This window comes from Lycorma delicatula, chromosome 3 (assembly GCF_047948215.1).
Source record: "Lycorma delicatula isolate Av1 chromosome 3, ASM4794821v1, whole genome shotgun sequence".
NCBI lineage: Eukaryota > Metazoa > Arthropoda > Insecta > Hemiptera > Fulgoridae > Lycorma > Lycorma delicatula.
The window spans coordinates 88,151,181-88,173,470 of record NC_134457.1 but is presented as its reverse complement, the minus strand read 5'-3'; the positions used below and the strand labels follow the sequence as shown (position 1 = coordinate 88,173,470).

The 22,290-nt window shown below is 34.3% G+C and overlaps 1 protein-coding gene across 1 annotated transcript in view; it reads right to left on the bottom strand.

Moving 5' to 3' along the window:
- Window positions 1-22,290, bottom strand: part of LOC142321166 (dnaJ homolog subfamily B member 13-like) — a 43,788-nt gene that overhangs the window by 7,690 nt on the left and 13,808 nt on the right. The window contains exons 3-5 of the mRNA XM_075359161.1: window positions 13,625-13,769; window positions 3,826-4,003; window positions 296-467 (exon numbers count right to left, since the gene is read on the bottom strand). Of these exons, the coding sequence (XP_075215276.1) occupies window positions 296-467; window positions 3,826-4,003; window positions 13,625-13,769 (495 nt within the window). The remainder of the gene's footprint in view (window positions 1-295; window positions 468-3,825; window positions 4,004-13,624; window positions 13,770-22,290) is intronic.

Genomic DNA, 22,290 nt, shown 5'->3' with positions numbered 1-22,290 from the left:
AAGTCACAGATACCATACAAAAAAAAACAAATTCAGTAATACAGGAGTAATATGGATAATAATTAATAATAACAAACAAATCCATTAAAATTAAAGTACAGTAAAAAAAAAAAGATGTTAAACAATTTACTAATTATATATACTAATCATTGACAAACCATAAGAATAACAATATTTGCAGCACTTTATAATGCTAGACAAAATTACTATTAAGGAAACTAGAACTGCAAAGTTCGCTTATTCTTAATAATAAAGAAAACCTATGATGACTGCTTTAAAAAATGGTAGTACTTACGTTACTACCTGAGTGATATTAATATGAAGAATTCGATGATCTAAAGTTTCTAAATTAAATTTTACTCCTGTGAGAGCTTCTTTTAATGTTACTTCTTTAACAGTTTTCATATCAGTACCAACTCTGCTATATTTTTCATGAGGTATATCTTCAGTTACAAACACAACATCGCCTGAAAAATGAAATGACATTTGCAAAATACTAACCATTTATCTGGCTTTGACAAAGTCATGATTTGTCTTTCAAATGGAAATAACAAAAAAAGGTAATACAGTAATAACTTCTGTTAAAACTGAATCTGCCATATATATATATATATATATATATAAAAATGTGTATATATAAATGTGTATGTATATAGTACATGTAATGTACATATAAAAATGTGTATATATAAATGTGTATGTATATATATATATATATATACATACACACACACACACACACGTCTCAAGGAAATTGAGAAACAAATATTTTTGATAAAATGATAAATTTATTTATGTAATTTAATAGTACAAACTATGCCATCTAAATAAGAAGGCCACACCCAAAATTTTTTTCTTGAGTATGACATCTCGAAAGTGAGCCCATTTTTTTACAAATTGTTTGTATAGTCTCCAAGTAACAATTAGCATAATTTGACAAATTGTAATGGGAATGTTGACATTTTGTTCACATACGAGTATAATGGCTTTTAGCTGTGAATGCAATAAAATTTGTTTTTAAGGCAACCCTACAAGAAGTCACAAAGCCAAATAAAGAGATCTTAGAGGTCAAAAAATGTTACTACTTCTCAAAATTATATGGTTGATAAACACTTTGTGTAAGCTGTCATAGTTACAAGGCTTTCATATGATATCCAGAGGTTGTTAATGAATTCATCATCTTCATTTATCTTTTTAGCATTAAATTACAGAATTTTCATTGCATTGATCAATGGGTTTATGTCCTGGACAACCTGCAACTTGTATGAATGATAATGTAAATTCAGTAACAATATCCTATAAACACTCAAATGATGGAAACATGTAATGTCCATATGTTTTGGCATACAAATTCTTCACACACTACCTGCAGGTTTCTTTTTAAAGCTGAACTTTTTTTTCTTTTTCTGTTTAGCCTCTGGAACCAGCGTCAGGATTACTTCAGAGGATATGTATGAGTGTAAATGAAGTGTAGTCTTGTACAGTCTCAGGTCAACCACTCCTGAGATGTGTAGTTCATTGAAACCCAACCACCAAAGAACACCAATATCCACGATCTAGTATTCAAATCTATATAAAAGTAACTGCCTTTATTAAGATTTGAATGTTGTGACTCTTGACTTAGAAATCAGCTGATTTGCAGACGCGTTTACCACTAGACCAACCCAGTGGGTTTTTAAGGCTGAATCTTTCCCTCCAAAATGGAACCACTGTTTATTGCATGTGATGATGGAACACAATCAGGATGTTCTTATTAAAATAATTGTAAAAAAAATCTACGTGCTGCCACATTATCAAAATTTTAGTAAAATGATGATAAAAGCATATTCAGCACCAATCTAATTGTTCATAACTAAATGGCAATGTGGTGGCTATACAATTATGCAAGTTATTCAGTGTTACCTATCCCCCAACCTACCAACATTCTTTCCAAAGTTTTCCATTTCTCTGAGACACTTGTGTATGATGTAGACAAATACTTAAAGTACACCTGTAATATAGAAATACATGTAAATGTATAAAAGAACTAACTGTAGGTTAAATACTATAACAAAAATCAAATACAACCAGAGTTTATGGATTTTAAAAGGAACTACAGAATAAAAATAGTAAAGAAAGATAAGTTCAGAATTTTTGAATGCATAACTCTAATTGAGGACTCAGGAAACATGTTAAGACTAAGAGAAAACACAAAAAAAAAAGGAAAAGGCACAAAATATAAGGAAATCGAGAAGTGCATCAGCAAATCAGAGAAATGACGACAAAAAGGTGGAGTTTCAACCCAAACATAAAAAGATGTTCTACCAGATAAATCTCCCAGTCTGGAGATATTTCATGGCCACCTCACTTCCCAGATCTCTCAATGACTTTTTTTATGGGGCTATCTCAAAAGTCGAGTTTTTTCCACCAGATCTCGCACAACAAAAAACTGAAAGATAAAATCTGCCACAAAATTAACAATATCACAACCAGTATTCTTCAAACTGTTTTGGACAATTTTGTGTAACATCTAAAAGAATGCAACAATTTGGAAGGAGGAGAACATTTGCGACACACAATTTTTAAATCACAGATAACAAAATCTCTCAAATTTACTCCTATAAATTACATATAAGTTGTGATAAAAAATAAACATAATTTTCATTATTATCAAGAAAAATTTAATTATTCTTCTATACTGATATTGTAGTCTCTCAGACATGCAACACATTTATGCCAAAGTTTCTTCCAATCCTCAAATCATTTGTGAACAGCATCCTTTGGTATAGCCTTAAGTTCACTAAACAATTTTTTCTAAATTTCATTTGTCATAAATCGTTGTCCTTTTAATAAATTTTCTTAACCTGTGGGAACAAGAAAATGTTGCAGAGCATCATATTAGGAGAATGTGGAGGATCTAGTAACAATATTACCAGATGTGGTGTTTGGTGATCATACAGTATTATGAAAAGATTAACCATAATGGATGATAATAAAAAAATTAGTAATGAAAATTTTAACATTTGATTAAATTGGCATGCTTTCTTTAGTCTTTGTTTTTCAGGAAGCTTTATCAACAGGGTCAGACCTTCATTTCAATATCATAACTGTACCCCACATTTTATGACAGCAATTCTGAGCAATCAGGAAGGTCAGCTAACAATTTTTCAACCATTTATTTTTAAATATTGCTTTTATTGAAAATTTAAGCTTTGGAACAAACTTTTCTACCTCACTTCGTACCCAAAATGTCAGTCAAACAAGAGCTATAAGAGATTTCCCCACCTCATTAGCAACTTCTTTAGCAGTGATTTGACAATTATTGATAACATTCTTTTATTTTATCAATATTTTCATCAATTATTGTTATGATACCCAATCCTTTTGTTATCTTCAACAATTTTGGAGCCCTCTTGAAAACTGTTAGTATCCTCACCAAAAATCTAAAAATATTCCATTTTAACACAAAATTTAACGCAAATCCTTCGATTTGTCATTTTCGATCAAAATAAATCATAACTTGTTATAAAATACAACCTAATTACTCAGCTGCCAAATTTAAACTAAGTATCTAATAAGGCTGAAAATATTAATATACCACATTATACAGTGCTGCCATCATACATTATACATTATTATTATACATAGAGAAATGATGAACTTGGTAAAAGGACAGCTTCAAATTAAAAAATTTCTTTATTTTTTTGGTCATATCTAATATATATATATATATATATATATATTGTAAAATAAAAATTATTGCATAATTTTTTTTGACTGAACGTTTACTATTTTTTGGTTTATTATAAAAATGTTTTGCTAAGAATATACTTATTAATAACGAACCAGGTATAATAGAATGTCCTTGATCTCCAGCTTCAGAAAATACAATTTCAGTACCTGGTGGTAAACCAGGCTTAATAGGAATTGTTAAAACTTTCTCACAAACAGTTGTGGTTGCCTCAGAGTCATCAACAAATACTCTGTGCTGGATTTTCATTTTTTTTGTTGCACCAGTATACACCTAAAATATTGAAAAAGTTATTAGTTTCAAAATGAATTACATAAAAAATGACTGAATATTCACTAATGATAATATGTATTGCCTAGGAATCATTTACCAGTATCCAAAAACTAGACAGAAATCAAGAAATTTTCCTTATGGAAGATATAGAAATTTTAACATGGCCCTGCTTGTAATCTTAAAAAACTTAATAAAATTATGAAAAATTATTCATAATTATTATAGAACAAATGTGATACAATGCAACAAACATGAACATAAGAGGGTTATTTAATAATTAAAGACACAAATTGCTATTTACTTAAGTAGTTTAAAAACATTTTTTTCACTTTCAAATAATCAACAGCAACATTAATACACTTGTCTCATCTCTGAATCAGCTTATTTATGCCTGTTGCAAAGAGATCTTTATTTGATTTGGCACTTCCCAATTGAATTTGTTAATTTCTAGAGACCCGACATTATCATGAAGCAGAATGATGTCTTGATGCTGAGATCCAAGGTATTTTTTCAATACTGCTGACTTTTTTTTTGAAAAGTAGGTCACATGGTATGTACTGTTTATTGTTAACTTATTTTCTATAAAATCAATAAAAACCAAGCATTTTGCAACCCAAAAGATTGTCATCATGATTATTCCTGTTGATGGTAGGGTTTGAAATTTTTTCTTGGTAGACGAACTTGTGCGCTTCCAATCCATGCTCTGTCTTTTTGATTACAGTTCATAATGGAGAATCCACATCTCATCACAGGTTAGAATACTGTATGAAAATCCATCACCTTCCTGCTGATACCTTTGTTTCAGCTCTGTGCAAATGCAAAGTTTCATCTCCTTATGGTGACCTGTCAACTCTCTTCTAAAAGAAGAAAGTGATTGTTTTAGAGCACTTTCTCTTCGCACCTCTTTTATGGTACTTGAGCTTGTTGGTATTAATGTCATTAACTTTACCAATATTTGTAATTTTTCTGCTATAATCTCAATTATAATCCTTACTTCTTGAATGAGAGAGTAGTTTATGCAAGTTTTAAATGCTCGAGTTGAAACTTCAATTGGACATCTAGTAAGATGCTCATCAGTCACTGAAGTTCAACCATCTTTTAATTTTTCTACCCACTTGTAAAGATTTTTGTGGTTCATACAATAAATGTTAATTAGTTTTTTATCTTCAGAAAGCAAAAAGATTAATTATTGCATGCTGTTCAACTAATTCACAAACTTAAGAGGACTTGCCATTGTAAAATGAAATTTTAAGTTTATAAACAAAATAATTTTACTCAAACAGCTGATCAAAAGTCATCATGGGGTTACCAACTTACTGTTCTGAAAGTATCATATCCCACTTACCACCTGTTTTGCCTTTACAGCTATTTGTGTCTTTCACAATTATTGAATGACCAATATATTTTACTTATACAGAGTAAAAATGCATACTTATACATTTATCCATAAAAAATATAATTTCTTTCTGGTATAATTTTAGCAAACTTAGTACGACTGATTTATAAAGTGGTATGGAGAAAGCCCAGACATATTAGTTATTTCCAGCTACAACCATCAACAGTGAAATGGATTGATGAAGTATTCAACTTCACTTGCAAGAGTGCATAACTTGAAAGTGTTCTCACTTGTAAGAATACTCTTACTCATTTCATTAGGCTGAGCATTTTTATAATCAACAGAAAATTCATTTCAGTGAAAAGGCAATGGAAAACTACTTCATTTTTAGTTGCCAAGTAATGATGGGATGTCATATTCTTCAAGATGATTATCTCATTTAAGTGTGACAAACATACCATTTCTGATCAACTACAACTGTTTGTTAGATTACAGCAACTAATATACAGAATTACATGCACTGAAATCACTAAAGATATAACATATTATTTTAATAACTTTATTTTTTATTTTTTACTGCAGTTGATATACACATGTATATGTATACAACTAACTACATACAAACTATGAACAAACCAGGAGTTGAGTTGACAGGACAAAGAGATGAAACATTGCATTTGCACAGAGCTGAAACAAAGGTAGCAGCAGGGAGGTGATGGATTTTCGTACAGTATTCTAACCTGTGATGTGATGTAGATTCTCCATTATGAACTGGAATCAAAAAGACAGAACATAGTGTGGAACCACACGAGTTCAAGTTTTTTGTGTTCCTGTGATTGTTTTATTTATATAAATCACCCTTACTTTACCAATGGGTTTTCCATTATCAGCTATCATGTCTGAGATTTATTTACAGGATTTTGAAAATAAAATTATTTTATGGCATTATTCATACACATGATATCCCTATTATGGACTAGGTATGTTGATGATGTTTTTGTAGTAACCCCATTATGCACAATGAACATTTAATAATTTTGAATAAAATTAATTCATATTACAATAGTTTGAAATTTACTTTTGAAATTGACATAAATAGAGAAATAAATTTTCTAGATGTTAGTACCAAAATTTTTTTTTTGTTTTCAGTCATTTGATTGGTTTTGGCTTGATGCAGCTCTCCAAGCTCCAAGATTCCTTGTCTACTGCTAGTCGTTTCATTTCGGTATACTCCCTACATCATACATCCATCCCTAACAATTTGTTTTACATATTGCAAACCTTGCCTGCCTGCACAATTTTTTCCTTCTACTTGTCCCTCCAATATTAAAGCGACTAGTACAGGATGTCTTAATATGTGACCTACAAGTCTATCTCTTCTTTTAACTATATTTTTCCAAATGCTTCTTTCTTCATCAATTTGCTGGAATAACTCTTCATCTGTCACTTTATTCACCCATCTGATTTTTAACATTCTCCTATAGCATCATATTTCAAAAGCTTATAATCTTTTCTTCTCAGGTACTCCGATCATCCAAGTTTCACTTCCATATAAAGCTACACTCCAAACACATACTTTCAAACACCTTTTCCTGACATTTAAATTAATTTTTTATGTAAACAAATTATATTTCTGACTAATGGCTCGTTTCGCATGTGCTATTCGGCATTTTATTTTGCTCCTGCTTCGTCCACCTTTGGTAATTCTACTTCCCAAATAACAAAATTCTTCTACCTCCGTAATCCTTTTCTCTTCCTATTTTTACATTCAGTGGTCCAACTTCGTTATTTCTACTACATTTCATTACTTTAATTTTCTTCTTGTTTATTTTCATGTAGTAGTTCTTGCATAAAACCTCATCCGTTCATTGTTCCTTCTAAATCCTTTTTACTCTCAGCTAGAATTACTATATCATCAGCAAATCATAGCATCTTTATCTTTTCACCTTGTACTGTTTCTTCAGATCTAAATTGTTCTTCAACATCATTAACTGCTAGTTCTATGTAAAAAGTAACGGGGATAGGGAACATTCTTGTCAGACTCCCTTTCTTATGTTCTTCAATTATTACTGTTGCTGTTTGGTTTTTAAAAATTTAAAAATTATGTTTGATATGTAATTTTATATAATTTATATACAACTGATGGTGCGGGATCCCACGAAAGGGCAATTGGAATAAAGAAAAGAAAAATAAGGTAAGTGTCATTTCATTTACTTTGTAATTCTGTACTTGGGTTGTTCAAGTTGGTTTTTGATTAAAACTAATTGATAAAAAATACAATATATTGGTACAGAGGAATATGGGTCTTATAAGTATTGACTTTAAAAAATCAATATATCACCCTATCTTATTTCATAAAGTTTAATTTGAAATAACAATACAGTGATGTGTGACATGTTTTGTTTCAAGCAAAACATAACATCACACACATCATTGTACAAGAATAAAATATTAATAATTTTTTTGTTATAAACACAATATGCTACAATTAGGATATTTTTGCAAAAATTGTAAAAACTTTATACATGGGCATTCTGTCATATGCAATCCTACTGCATTATGTGTTTGTATGATCAACTCATAATACTCAACAGTTCACAGTCAGTCAGTGCAGCCTAATGTAATCTAATACTATCAAGTTAGGTGTATTTATTCATATTAAATTTTACTTTCACTTGTGCAGACACAAGCACATATATTTATTTATTTTTCACTTTGTGTTTACAATAGAAATCATAACTATTTTTTCTATTTAGGTAGATTAATGTGTATAAAATTACTCACAGGATTTAAATATGTCATCCCTTTAAAAAAATTACAGTGAAATTATGGACTTTAAAGGAAGAAAATCCGTAATGCCATATAAATGATATTGTCAATAAAGTAGCAACTTCAGTTATTGTTTACATTCTGAATGTGCACACCATTATTAAGCAATGGAAAGAAGTAATTTTAACTTTCCAGCTAAAAATAATGTCACAAAGAAAACTATAATATTATGGACAAATTTGTAAACACAAAAATTGAGAAGAATATCACAATTTTTTTTTTAGAACACTTAAGAAAATATTACACCCATAATATTGTAGATACCGATGGCAAATCACTTATTTGATGGGAATGGTTAAGTTTAAAGTATTAATGAAGTTTAATTTCAAATTTGAAAAAGAAACTATAAAAGTATGCTAGTTAACAGAGAAGATATTATTATCTGGAAAAGAAATAATTTAAGACAAATTAATCATTCTGCGAGGAAGTACAAACAGTTTATTATTTAGGCAAAACATGATGCAATACTAATCATATGAAATCCATGGTTTAAGTTGATAAATTCATTACCTGTAACTAACAAATATGCTTTTTAAGAACGTCTTTCTACTGGATTGAGAGTTCATCCAGTAGCAGAGTACTGGCTGAGGGTCATTGGAAACACACACTGTTAACAAAAAAGGTTTCATAAAAGAAGCCCAATGCCCACTTGAATGTACAATACTCCATACACTATTCTCTAAGAGTGGATACTTTACCTACTAGTAATTGGACAAAACCAAAAATAAATAAATGGTTAATAGTTAAGGCAGTTTTTACTGATGAGACTATGTTGAAATGGAATTTCCTGAAGACAGTTTCTTTGCACAAGCAAAACTGAAACACATACATTATCAATAAAATCAAGAAAACAAGTAACAGTTTTATGCTGAAAACCCCTTCTTACAAATTGTTAGATAAATCCAATTGAAAGATATGGATAGACATTAAAGATTTCATAACATTAAATAATAGAACTTTTAAAATTAAGGATGAAAAAAATTCTAATCAAAGGGATTTTCTGAATTATTCCTGCAAAATAAAAGAATTGCATAAAGCATGTCATCACTGAAGAAGAAATGAATATGTGGAAATTGGGCATAATCAAAGATATTCAGTTGATCATTGTAAATTATCTAAATGAAGATTCATTTTCTTCTGAATCTGACCTACCTGACCACTTGCTCTAGAAATAAGGTAAGCCAGTTGAAGAGTATAATTTATAATGTTTTTTTTTCTTTAATATTTTGTCATTTGTTTCTTATTGATTATTTTTTTAATCTAATATATAGCGAAAATTTAACAATCATAATATATAAGCTTCAAGAATAAGATGCTATTTGAAAATAAGTATAAGTGTTTGTTGTTGCTAGTAGGCATTGTATTTCTGGATTTATTTAGTTAAAAATACTTTGTAAACAGTAGCATAAAACGGATTTGTTTTTTCTTTTGTTTTTAAAATGCCCATCCTACAGAAGGTCTATATAATAAAAACTATTGGAGATAAAATGGTTTTGGTAGCAAAACACATAGTAATGCATGCATTATATATGAGATGCCTGTATTGGAGTAAGCAAACTCACTGTAAGAGGCTAACTGGTTCTCCATATTACACAATCTATATGTCTGACTGTTTCCATCTCTTGCAAAAATAAAGTGAATGAAGCACGTATAAAAGCTTTTTTTATTAGATTAGATTAGATTTTTTAAATTTTTTCTTTAATTATTTTTATCATATTTAAAACAAAATTATGACCATAAATTGTAAGAAGTGGTTATGTTAAGTTACCAAAAAACATTTGTATTTTAATGGTATAATTTATTATGTAAATTATATAGTAAATTTTTCTGCTCAATACTAGCACAGTTTTGCAAATACAAGTCTGAATTCTTTTTTAACAATTTTTGCTATTTTTTAACATTTTACTGATATAATGAATTAAATAAAATAATTATATTTTTGATTCAGATGCCCACGTCTAAGTTAAATTCACAACAAAAAAACTGTATAAACCATTTTACGCTGAAATTTTATCAATGTTCTGATCCAGCGTGATCTCTAAAATCATTAAACATGAATAAAAGAGAGTAGATAAAAAAAAATTAATTTTAATTATACAAGGCTAACTATAAAATGTCTTCATTATGTCTCGGTCATCAGCAGATAACAGTAGTAATAGGATGCTTTCCTCTCTCCAAGTCATAACCATATATAGGACTGAATCATAATATGATATTTGAAGATCATTTTCCATTTCACATAGATATCAATAAGCCAAATACATTTATTTTCAGCTTAGCTTTCAGACTTGAGAGCTAAATGAAACTTACTTAGAAAGATACCTTATTAACTGGAAAAAATCACAAGTGTAAAGGAATAGATTATCAAAGATTAAATGTAGAGTAATAACGTTAAATCGTAACATTAAAATGTAAATGTAGAATAGAGTAATAGATTAAATGTAAAGTAGTAACTTTTAGCGTTTATTTCCTATTCAACTGAACATTACGTACAGTCATGAGGAAAAATAAAGTTGAGGATAAATATCACAGAAACAGACAGTCAAATTCGCATATCATTACAAATCAAAAACTAAAGTATTACAATGTATAGATTTTTATGATTATTATGTAGAGAGGATGGGATTCATTTTAGATACAAAATTAGTAGATTTCTTACAAGTGTAACATTTAGTTGCCTGAAAGGATTGCACTCCCTTTCTTCATCTTGTCAATCGCATATCAGTAAATAAAACTGCAAATAAAATAACTGGTCATCATAAATTCATTAAAATATTTCATTTAAACTAAAGACAGCAAAGTGCATCTGTTACCTTAAAATTTTGGTTTGAATTTCCTTTGCTTATAATTAGCTAAATAACAAAATTCTTTAGAATCAAAGCATTAGAGCTTTACTTTAGAGTAAAGACAAATTCATTTTTCACTTACTACCAAAAAATCCTCTCAAATTACATGTTCAAAAAACTATTAATGGCTATCAACCATTGTAAAACTGAACAGAGTAAATTTTTATGTATTCTGTCTATTTTTGAGATATTTGTCCTTAAAGGCACATATTTTAAAAGGTAGTAGGTAAATAAGATACCAATATAAAACAGGCAACCTGATTAGTTTGTAAAGAATTCTTTGGTTTCTAATAATACTGGTCTCTAGTATTCTAGGGCCTGTTTTTTTGAAAATACTTTTCAACTTTTCACTCCTCATTTTTCATTCAGCAAAATTTGTAAGTGAAGGTGGTTAAAATTTTTTAAATGCACTTTGCATATTTGATCTGTTTTACAAACCTTCTAACTCTCACTTTTCATTTTGCATTTTACTTCTTTGAATAGTAATTTTGAAAGCTGAGAAGTAATACTCGTAGAGTTGATAAAAATGAAAATTTGGAAAAATCTGCATGTTGTTTCTGCATTCTTTTTTTTTTGAATACAAGTTGTTTGATAACTTTTCATGTTTACTCTTAAACTTTGTCCATTATTTAGCCAAATTGTTTTTATTTGTAAATGACCCTGTTTCATAAAATTTTTCTTAAAGTTTCATTGGAAGTGGTTATCTCCATGAATTAAATCTATGATTTAATCTTCATCTTTTACATGTTATACTTTGTTTAAAATTTTGCAAGTAAAATGTTTCTTTCATTAGAAATTGCCTTAAGAACTGCTACTTTCAAAGGTATTGTTTCTTGTTTTCTCAAAGAATCTGTTTTAACTTTGTCATGTTGTTTACATGTAACCATAAAAACTAGAAGAATTGCACACAAACTTTCATTAATTCTCATAAGGTAGACTTCTCAAAATTTTGAGAAGTTCATTCTGAAAAAGTCAGAAAACCTTTTAAAAAACAGAGCAAAAAACACTTTTTATATATCTGAAACATTAGAAGTATAAAAAGCTTTTACAAAACAAACAACTCCTTACTTCCTATTTTTTGCTTTATAGTCTTCACTTTTCTACATTTTAAACCCTTACTTAAAAAAAAAATGAAAAGTGAGAAGTGAAAGATTGAAAAGTACTTTAAAAAGAAATAAGCCCCTGATGTTTATGAGCAGTATTTTTTTATTGACTAGTCAGTTTGTCAAAGCATATTAATTTATAGATCATCCAATTTTTTTAAAATTAAGGTTTAGATATATATATATATATATATATATGTATGTACATATTTGAAAAAAACTATAGCAATCTTTGATTGTATTGTGCAAAAAGGACGTCAAGGCAAGATTTATATGCATAACAAGACTACAACAGGAAATGACTTTATCCACTACATAAACTCATTTAAAATTGTTTAATATATATATTAGACTAGTTTTTATATTGTCATATATTGTAGTATTTAAATAATATTTTTGTGAGAAACATTTAAATACACTTTTTGTGTATTCACTTAATTGTGAATACAATTAACTCAGTGCGGCAAGATCTGTCACTGTGATTAAAACAGTATGTATATAGCTTGGTAATAAGTAACACAGTTAATTAGGTACTACATGGAGAATTTAAGAATAATTAACATTTTAATAATAAAAGAGTAACTGAACTTTATTCATTTACATAATAAAAGTTTCAAATTGAAAGAAACGATTTAATAACTTCTCAATTTCTATATTTGTTATTTTCCTCTCTAATGAGAAAAATTACTCAATATTTCAACCACCAGTTTTGAAATTTACATTTTTTCATAATTCTCCAAACAATTTTTTGATTTGATCAAACTGTTTTTTTAATTTGTGTCCAATTGAAATGGAAGAATTTAGTTTTAAATTGATAAACTCTGTCAAAATAGCAAATTCAACCATAAAAAATACTAACTGTAAGTTGAATATATAAATTATGCCATGAAAAATAACCTAAATCAATACAGTTACCTTTTTCGTAAGGAACTTAGCTTTAAATTTCCTATTGGTTAATAAAAAAGGTAGAAATCATGCAAAGATATGCTAAAACATTATCTAAAAGGAAAAATGAGCAATATATTCTTATTTTTTAACAGATGCTTTTATACTAAAGGAAGAAAAAATTCATTGTAACATTTAGAAGTCATGTAAAATTAACATTTTTAAACCATTAAGAGGATTTACTTTTTTAAACTAAAAAAAGCTGTAATAAAAAGATTTTCTTGTACAAAAATAACTTATGAAAAGGTGGGAGACATGATTTATCTGTGCTATAACAGAGAACTACATAATCAGAGAGCACTATGGTTTAAAAACTCATTCTTTAAAGTCATAAAATATTAATAATAAGAAACATTAATATATTTCTTATATATATATATCACAATCATTAAAAAAGTTATTTATTAATCCCCAATAAAATAAAAAAAGGCCAGCTTTCCTCCATTTTAACATTCATTTACACTTTTTATAATAAAAATATTTTATTTGATAATGTTTTAATAATGTTAATAATAAGTTTAAAATATAAAAATAACACTTTAGATACACTGCTTAAAATTACCTCATATAAAGTTAATTCCAATGGCCTAATAAAATCTGTCTCCTTCTTTTTTATTCCTTTGCCTATGTCAAAATCAAATAAAGTTTGTGGTGTGTATAATATACCAAGTAGGTCAGCGTAAGGACTAACAGTTCCAAAGAATTCCCTGAAAATATAATGAAAAATAAAATATTACTAAACAGGACAGAAGGAATTAAAATGGGTAATAAAAAAACGAATTTAATTATAATGATAAATCAGTATATCTGTTTGTAAAATAATAAATATTATAACTAAAAACCATTACAAAGTGGTATTACAGTCAAATTAATATAAATAAAAATAATCCAAAATAAGAAGAACAGCAAATACACGTATATAAGAAATATATTCACGTATATTTGTTTTGCATAGAATTATCTTAACTGTAAATACATCCTAAGAAAATATAAATTTAAACTAATTTTATTAGAAAAATACGAAAGTATTAAACCAGTTTAAATAACATTTAAGATAGAACCCAAAAATTTTACTAAAGGAACATCATCAATAATATGATTATCACTTACTATCTAAAGTGGTCAGGCGACATCTAAATAATAATTATGTGAGAGCTGTATAAAAAGGATTTTATAAGATTGAAGACTATTCATAGAAAGATAATTCAACAACTTGATTAAAGAAAATAGCTACCTAAGGAATTCATTACTATTGATTTATTTATTTTTTGGCTTGATATCACCACATAAGCAGGAAGCTTGTGCGTGGGATATAGAAATATAATTTTGTAGAGCTGAGGAATAATACTTGAATGTTGAGATTAGAATTTACTGATGACTCAGTTAAATTGCATATTCCATTTTCATCCTCTGAGGGTGATCATAAAATAAATAAGATTTCTAAAGGAAAGTTTCAAAAAATCAAGATGAAGATAATTTGCTGATCAATTAGCAAAGAAAGATCATGTCAAAAAAGATAAATAAAGGTAAAAGGCCTTTTTCTCTCTAGTATTAAAACTTAATGAATGGTAAATAACTGAACATAAAATTTGAAATTTGAATGAATATAATGTAGGATTTATCAGATTTATTACATTAATTAAGTTTGATTTAATGATGAACCATTTTTTTTTCATACATGAACAAGATTTTTGCGTATATATCAGACCAAGATCCTGATACACATGTTAGACCCCTGATAACCAGGGTATCACTCTGAGTATCGGTAAACAGGAAAATTTTACTACTTTCCTAACAATTTTTCAGACTTCATAAAATCTCAGATTTTTGTAACTCCTGAAAATTGGCACAAAAATGATAGCAACCCTTTTAAATGCATTTCAGTTTTAAGTAAACAAATCAAATTACGATAATCTATTAAAAAAAAATTCTATTTTATACTCCATTTCAAACAAGACACAAAAATATATTTACTTTTTTTGTTTTTACTTGTTAGAATGACAGCTGAATTTTATATTTGTTTGAATGTGACAGTGACAATTCTAAGAATGGCAGAAAATAGCACTCAAATCAATGTTCTGACAGAAAATGTGATTAAAGATTTAATTATTATATAGTAAATGAGATTCACTTCATCTTAATTAATTTCTTGACCACATTATTATTAAATAAAAATTATCCTCTAATTTCCAGAAAAACATCCTGAATTTCACACTCCACTTTTTTGTAAAATATTACATTCCTTATAAGGTATATGTATTTACCCTAATAGTCCAGAAAAAATTAAACAAGAAATTCATAAAGTTCAAAAAATGCACATATTGCCTATCAATTTACAATATTGTAGAATTTGTGTATAAATGACAGCGATTATAGTAACATATTTTTATTTTCAATAAAAGATACATTTTTAACTACCTGTTACAATACAAGGAAGAAAATAATATCCAACTGAAAAAAAAGAAGCTGTTACTAAAATAAAAAGTTCCTTATGTGTGCTATCAGTCATGTACATTATAACAAATTTTTTCTATCTCCACACTTTTTAACAATTATAGCAGCGATAAAAATTATCTTTATTTTAAAGATAATCATGGATTTCCTATATGAGTATATCAGATTTCTCACTACAACAAATAATACAAACCATCATATAGTAACCCAAGTTGTAGGCAACTGTGAACTATTATTAATTCCAAAAATATAAGGGATATAAATTTTTCTTGCAAGAACAAATAAAATGACCAATGTCTACACAAAATAAGAGTTTTTTGAAAAATATTTTATTTAAAAGAAGACTGACTCAATTTTTTCAGTTCTACTTGGAGTTTCATATACTCTCAGTTGTAAAACTTTTTAGTTCTAATGACAGTTTCTCAACTCCACAATTTTTATGAAATGTGGGACAACAAAAAACTACACTACTGTGTATACTTCACAAACAATCTAATATGAATGTTTTTGCAGTTTATTAATGAGAAGAAAAGAACATACAGTATTAATTAGTAAAAATGTTGATTTAAGTGGATTTATGTTAATTTAGCTGTAAATTTGTTCCTAGTAAAGGCAGTTACTTTTATATGGATTTGAATACTAGATCATGGATACCAGTTTTCTTTGGTGGTTGGGTTTCAATTAACCACACATCTCAGGAATGGTCGAACTGAGACTGTACAAGACTACACTTCATTTACACTCACACATATCATCCTCTGAAGTAATACCTGAATGGTAATTCCCAGAGCTTAAACAGGAAAAAGAAAGACGAACGCTGTAAATTTGTACCAATAATTATAATTTTTTCAAGAAATTCCAGCAATACAAAGAAATCATGGTTTTAAAATTTGTACTATTTTTACACTCCTCATGAGTGCTTTCACAATCATCATTGATTCATCAGGCAATGGTAGTCATGATGTAAATTATCAAAATCAAAAACGGTGCCAATTAAAAAAAAGTCAATATTCATTTCATGTTAAATTAAAACAGTCGTGACATCACTAGATTTAAATAGTTTTAATCTAGCATGGCAAAAATAATTAGGCAGTTTTAAAACCTGTTAATTTTTTTTTTTGAAGTTTGTGACTGATTATATATACTTGCCTGAAGAATCTATGATCTCTTCATCAAAGGGTAAATTAGTAGGATTATGAAAATCAGTAAAAAGTTAGAGTACAATTTTTAAAATAATAGTTATATCCTTTTACTAAAATCCCCTTCATAAATTCTAATCCATCAATGATTTGTTCTGCTAGAAGCAACATACCTACTGTGGAAAATCTACTATCATGGCAGATTTCAAGTAGTTTTGCTTAACCACTTTAAATCAAAATATTTTAAGTCTATAAGGATAGCATAATAAGTGAAGTATATTAAATTAAGGATAAAAGATTTGAGGACAACATAAAAAAAGTTGAAAAACATTATGAGTTAAAATAAAGCAAGTAATAAACTTGTATTTTCTCTAATTAATTATTCATGTCAGGCAGAGATGTTTTTATTCCAATACTGGATATCTTAAAAGATCTCCATGGTTTTAAATTAAATTTACCTTAATACAGTTAGAATTACAAAGATTTGTGTTTTACTACATGAAAATACAAAATCTAAAGTTTTTTTACCTCTTAATGTAATTCAGCATATCCACAATTTACAAATGCAGACAACAAACCCCATAATCCACTTCATTCCATGCTCTGGTGAACAAGAATCACTTCTTGCCCCCCCCGCCCTTCACTACTCAGCAGGAATCACTTTCATGGCTATTATTTCTCTTTGGCGCAGGTGGTTAAGTGACTGGATTTTTCTTGGTATATAATATCTTTTATTTGTATGTAGCTCCAAAAGAAAAAATACATCAGGATCCAATCTGGACTTCACGGTGGATAAGCAGTGGGAGCTTCTCTGCCCATCCAGCTTTCTGGGGATCTGTTGTTGAACATAGTCCACACATCTGCAAGATGTGCAGGGGCTCCATCCTGTTACAAAATTAGTTTCTTCTTACTTTCAATCTTTTTTTTTTTTTTCTTATTAAACACCCCAAGGCAACCAGCCTCCGCCCGTTAGGACATAGCATAGTCACCTTGCAGTGTCGTGGCAGCAGTCTCTGCCCACCCTATCTGCCTCCTACCGGAGGATCTCCCGCCGGGGTCCCCAAAGCCTCATCAGAGTGGGCCAACCACTTCTTCCAGACGGCCAACCCACTCCTCTGCTATGGGGCTACCCTCCCCGTCCCTATCCTACTTGCAGCCGGCACGCCTTCCACGCACCGCTGCCCCCTCGCATTTCTCTCACACCTGAGGGTCCTTAATGCCATCATCGGGGAGCCCCGACCCCATTATCTGGAGCCAGAACACCCTAGGCAATAAGGCTGCCTCCAGAGTTTTTTGAGGCTCTTTTTTTGCCCGTGTCAGTGGGCTGACACTTCCGTCATCCGGAAGCCCGAATGTACCTTCCCTGGTCCGGGCATGAGTGGGCGGACCAGGAACATCTATTTATCACCACACTGCATCCCAAAACACAATATAACGTACATACAATATAAATAACACCATAATATATTAACCACAACCTTCTTCCATTCAACACGTAGCCTTTCATACAACTAACCTAACAATTCCATCGACTGGTCCGACCACTCTTCGATCATGCCCGGACCAGAACACAGTAGTGCATATACATTTTCCAACAATATTATCACCAAATTAAAATGCAAAAATTTACTAACCTAAACACCATTTATCTCTTTTTTTTATATGCCCGTGTCAGTGGGCTGACACTACCGCCATCCGGAAACCAGAAAGTACCTTCCCTGGTCCGGCCACTCTCACTCATCCCCGGACTAGGAACGACTATTTAATACAAACCTCGTCCCAATACACAATAATATAAAAACCATAACCTTCTCATTTAACAACTAATCCTAACAATTCCATCGTCTGATCCGACCCCTCTTCGTTCATGCCCGTACCAGAACCTTAAAACCATCATAAATCACTGCAACTACCAGTTAGGCCTTAGTACGCAAGACCTTCCACCTCCACAGAAATTGAGAAAAAACAATACTTATCCTACCATAATTAATCCTAACCTATCCTAACAAATCATACAAAAAACATTCGACGTCCGCCGACACCAACATTTAATCCGCATCCACTCGTTAGAGGCGTGCACGCAATCTCGCGGGCTCATCCTTGGCCTTTGTATTCAGAATTTGATGAGCCAGGTTCGCCATCTCCTGCCACTCCTCCTGGGACCTGACCATACGCCTGATCACATCGTCGGGTGCGAACGCCGCCACCGTTCTCCTCGCAGCGTCCCACCGGACACAGTCGAACCAGGTGTGTTCGACCGTGTCCACTTTGTCACAGTACCTGCACCTCGCCGATCTTCTGCGCTTAAACCTGTGCAGGTAACTGCCGAAATCGCCATGGCCCGTGAGCAGCTGGGTGAGGAAGTAATCCACTTCTCCATGTCGCCTCCCCACCCAAGCCCTCACGTCCGGGATCAGACGTCTGGTCCATTGGCCCACCTGGCTCACCGCCCATCTCGCATGCCACCGGTCCAGGATCTGCGCCCTCGCCTCTTCCTTCGAGATCCCGCCGAACCTCATGCACCGTTCTTCCACCATGAGGTCGATAGGCGGGGACCCCGCAACGACACAGATCGCGTCGTAGAAGACCGCCCTGTACGCACAGGACGTGCGCAGGAGCAGTCTCCTATGAACCGATTCAAGCTTCCTCCGGTATTTCTGGACCGACACCACCCTGCTCCACGCAGGGGCCGCGTAGAGCATCACGGAAGTCACCGTCGTTGCGATGACCTTCCTCTTCTTCTCCGTTGGCCCTGCTGTATTGGCCATGAGGCGAGAGATCGCCGCCAGTAGGCGTTCGCCTTTCGTTATTGTTTCGACGACATGGGGCCCGAATGAACGATTCCCGTCCACCCAGACCCCAAGGTATTTAGCCCTTGGCACTCTATATCTGTGCCGTCGATAGCCAACCGTATGTCTCCCAGAGGCCGCCTTCCAGCGAAGATGACGGCCTCTGACTTTTCTGGGGCTATCGACAGCCCATGGTTAACCATCCAGCGATGGACATCTTGCAGCGCCTTGCTGCCTCTTCTTTCGACCTCTCGCTCCGTCGAACCTTCTACTAGCAGGGCCAGGTCACCTGCAAAGCCGATGACTTCCACCCCCTCAGGATACTGCTGCCGCAGCACTCCGTCATATGTAATATTCCATAGCAGGGGCCCCAATACTGATCCCTGAGGCACCCCTGCTTGCATATGGAATGTCCGTTGTCCGGCATCAGTATCCGCGTGCACTCTCCGGTCGTGCAGATACTCCCTCAAGATGTGCTGGAGCTGACCGGAGATACCCCTCTCCTCCAATGCCTGCCCAATGGCCTCCCAGGGCAGACTGTTGAATGCGTTTCGCACGTCGAGTAACACTAGGGCCGGTATCCTTCGTGTCCTCCAAGTCCCGCCGGCAGCGTTGTCGACAAACCTCATAACCTCGCGTACTGCGTGGACCGTAGACCTACCTCGTCGAAATCCGTATTGGTGGGTGATAGTCCACCACCCGCCTCCACTTCCGCCGTCAGCCGTCCCTCGATGATCCGCTCGTAGACCTTGCCCAGTGTGCTAAGCAAGCACACTGGCCTGAATTCTCCCGGATCGCCCAGAGCACGGCCCGGCTTTGTCAACAGGACCAACCGCGCGACCCTCCAGCACGCCGGGAAGACGCCCCGCACGAAGGCACTGTTCATACACTCCAGCACCAACAGCGGGAACGCCTCCACGACCATCCAAGCCACCGCCCCGGCACCCCGTCCTGGCCCGGGCTCTTTTTGGTGTTAATCCTCGCAGCGGCTCCCTGGAGTTCTGGAAGGGAGATCCTTCTGACGTCGTCCATCGGCGCCACTCTCCACTCCACCTCCGGTAGACTGGGGAAAAGCGAGTCGACTATTCCACCGATCATGTCCCCGGCGATGACCGGCAGCCTCCTTCCCAACCTCTTGGTGACAAGCTTGTAGGCTTGCCCCCAAGGGTCCTCCTGCAGCTCGTCGAGAAGTCTCCTCCACGACTCGCTCTTCTCCTTCCTGATCTCCCTTTTCATGCGATTCCTTTCCGCCTTTAGGTCACGCACCAGCTCCTCGACGTCGTCCCTCTCTCCTAGCTCTACTCCTGTTGAGACGACGCCGAAGTCGTTGAACATTAGCCCTCATTTCTCCGATCGCCGTGGTCCACCAGTACACTCTTCGTCCCGGGCCCCAGCCGACTACGAGCTCGTCTTCACAGGCTTGTTGTACAGCCTCCGACAGCTCCTCCGGAGTACTTGGGTATTCTTCGGCGAAGCAGCCGGCCAGCCGCCGCCGGAGCCCCGGCAGATGTCTGTCGCCGACAACGAATGCCGCTTGTCTCTCCGCTGGTCGCGGGCCACCCAGTTCAATCCATATACCTCTGTGGTCACTGCCCAGTTCCTCCTCCATGACCTTCCAGTCGATCACGCGCCGAACCGCCGTGTCCGTGATGTACACGTGGTCAAGGACCGAACCTCTAACCCCCCTCCAGAAGGTGGGGGTGTCGTCATTTAGGCTGACCAGCCCGAGCGAGGCGGTTAGACCCACTAACTCCTCTCCTCGCTCGTCCGTCACATCTCCTCCAACTTCAGCATTCTTCGCATTTAAGTCCCCCACAACCAGGGTGGGAACCCCAACCCTTCTTATATCGTCGCCGAGTTCACTAAGGAACTCCACGTAGCCCTCCCACGTGGAGTTGGGGGAGATATAGCAGCAGTAGACGTACATCTCCCCCACCCTAGCCCTAACGAACCCGTCTCCTTGGTGTTGTCTGGAGACTGCAAACCTTCCCGCGAGGTCCATCAATGCGACATCCTGTCTTCCGTCGATCAACCATCCGTTGTCCTTGACCACCCGTCGATTCGGCTCCGCCACCAGGGCGAAGTCCGCTCCGTTCCTCGAGGCAGCTTCCCACAGTAGGTCATGGACCAAACCGCTCCTGTTCACGTTGAGGTAGAGCAGCCTCATTTCGTGCTGGACGCTCCTCTGCACCGGCGATCTCCAGAGCCATGGCCTTTCTGGCTGCTCCCTGCAGTCCCTCCTCAAGTGGCCCGCACCTCCGCAGTTGAAGCAGGACTTGGATCTGTCCGGCCCCTTGCACGCAGCCGCCCTGTGCCCCTGCTCCCCACACCTATAGCATCGTGGTTCTTCCTCCCATAGGAGCACCCGGCACGACTGCCACCCGACGCGTATCCTGCCTGTGGCTACGAGTGCCTCAGCTGCTCTCCTAGCGAGGACCACTGTGGCGTTCTGGGCCTGCCCATATACCGGTCTCAATGACGATACTCTCGTTGCCCAATGGTCCTCCATGGGCAACGCGGCCTTGACTGCCTGGAGTAACTCCTCTTTTGTCACTTTGCAGTCAAGCCCCTTCACATTGACCGCCGTGGGCCTCTCTCCTCTTCCTCCCGGGGTAATCCTCACCCCCTGGAGACGCCCCTGTATGCTCTCGGAGAGGGCCTTAGCCTCTCCCGCCTTGTTGGAGATCCTAATCTCCAGGCCATCTCCTCTACCTCGGCGACCGCCAGCTCCTCGCCGGTCCCCGCCTTCACTTCTCCGAGCAGCTGAGCGAACGTCAGCCCTTCCTTCTGGACTACCACAGTCTTTGTCGGCGTCAACGACTTTGCTACCGCCTTCCTGCGGCCCA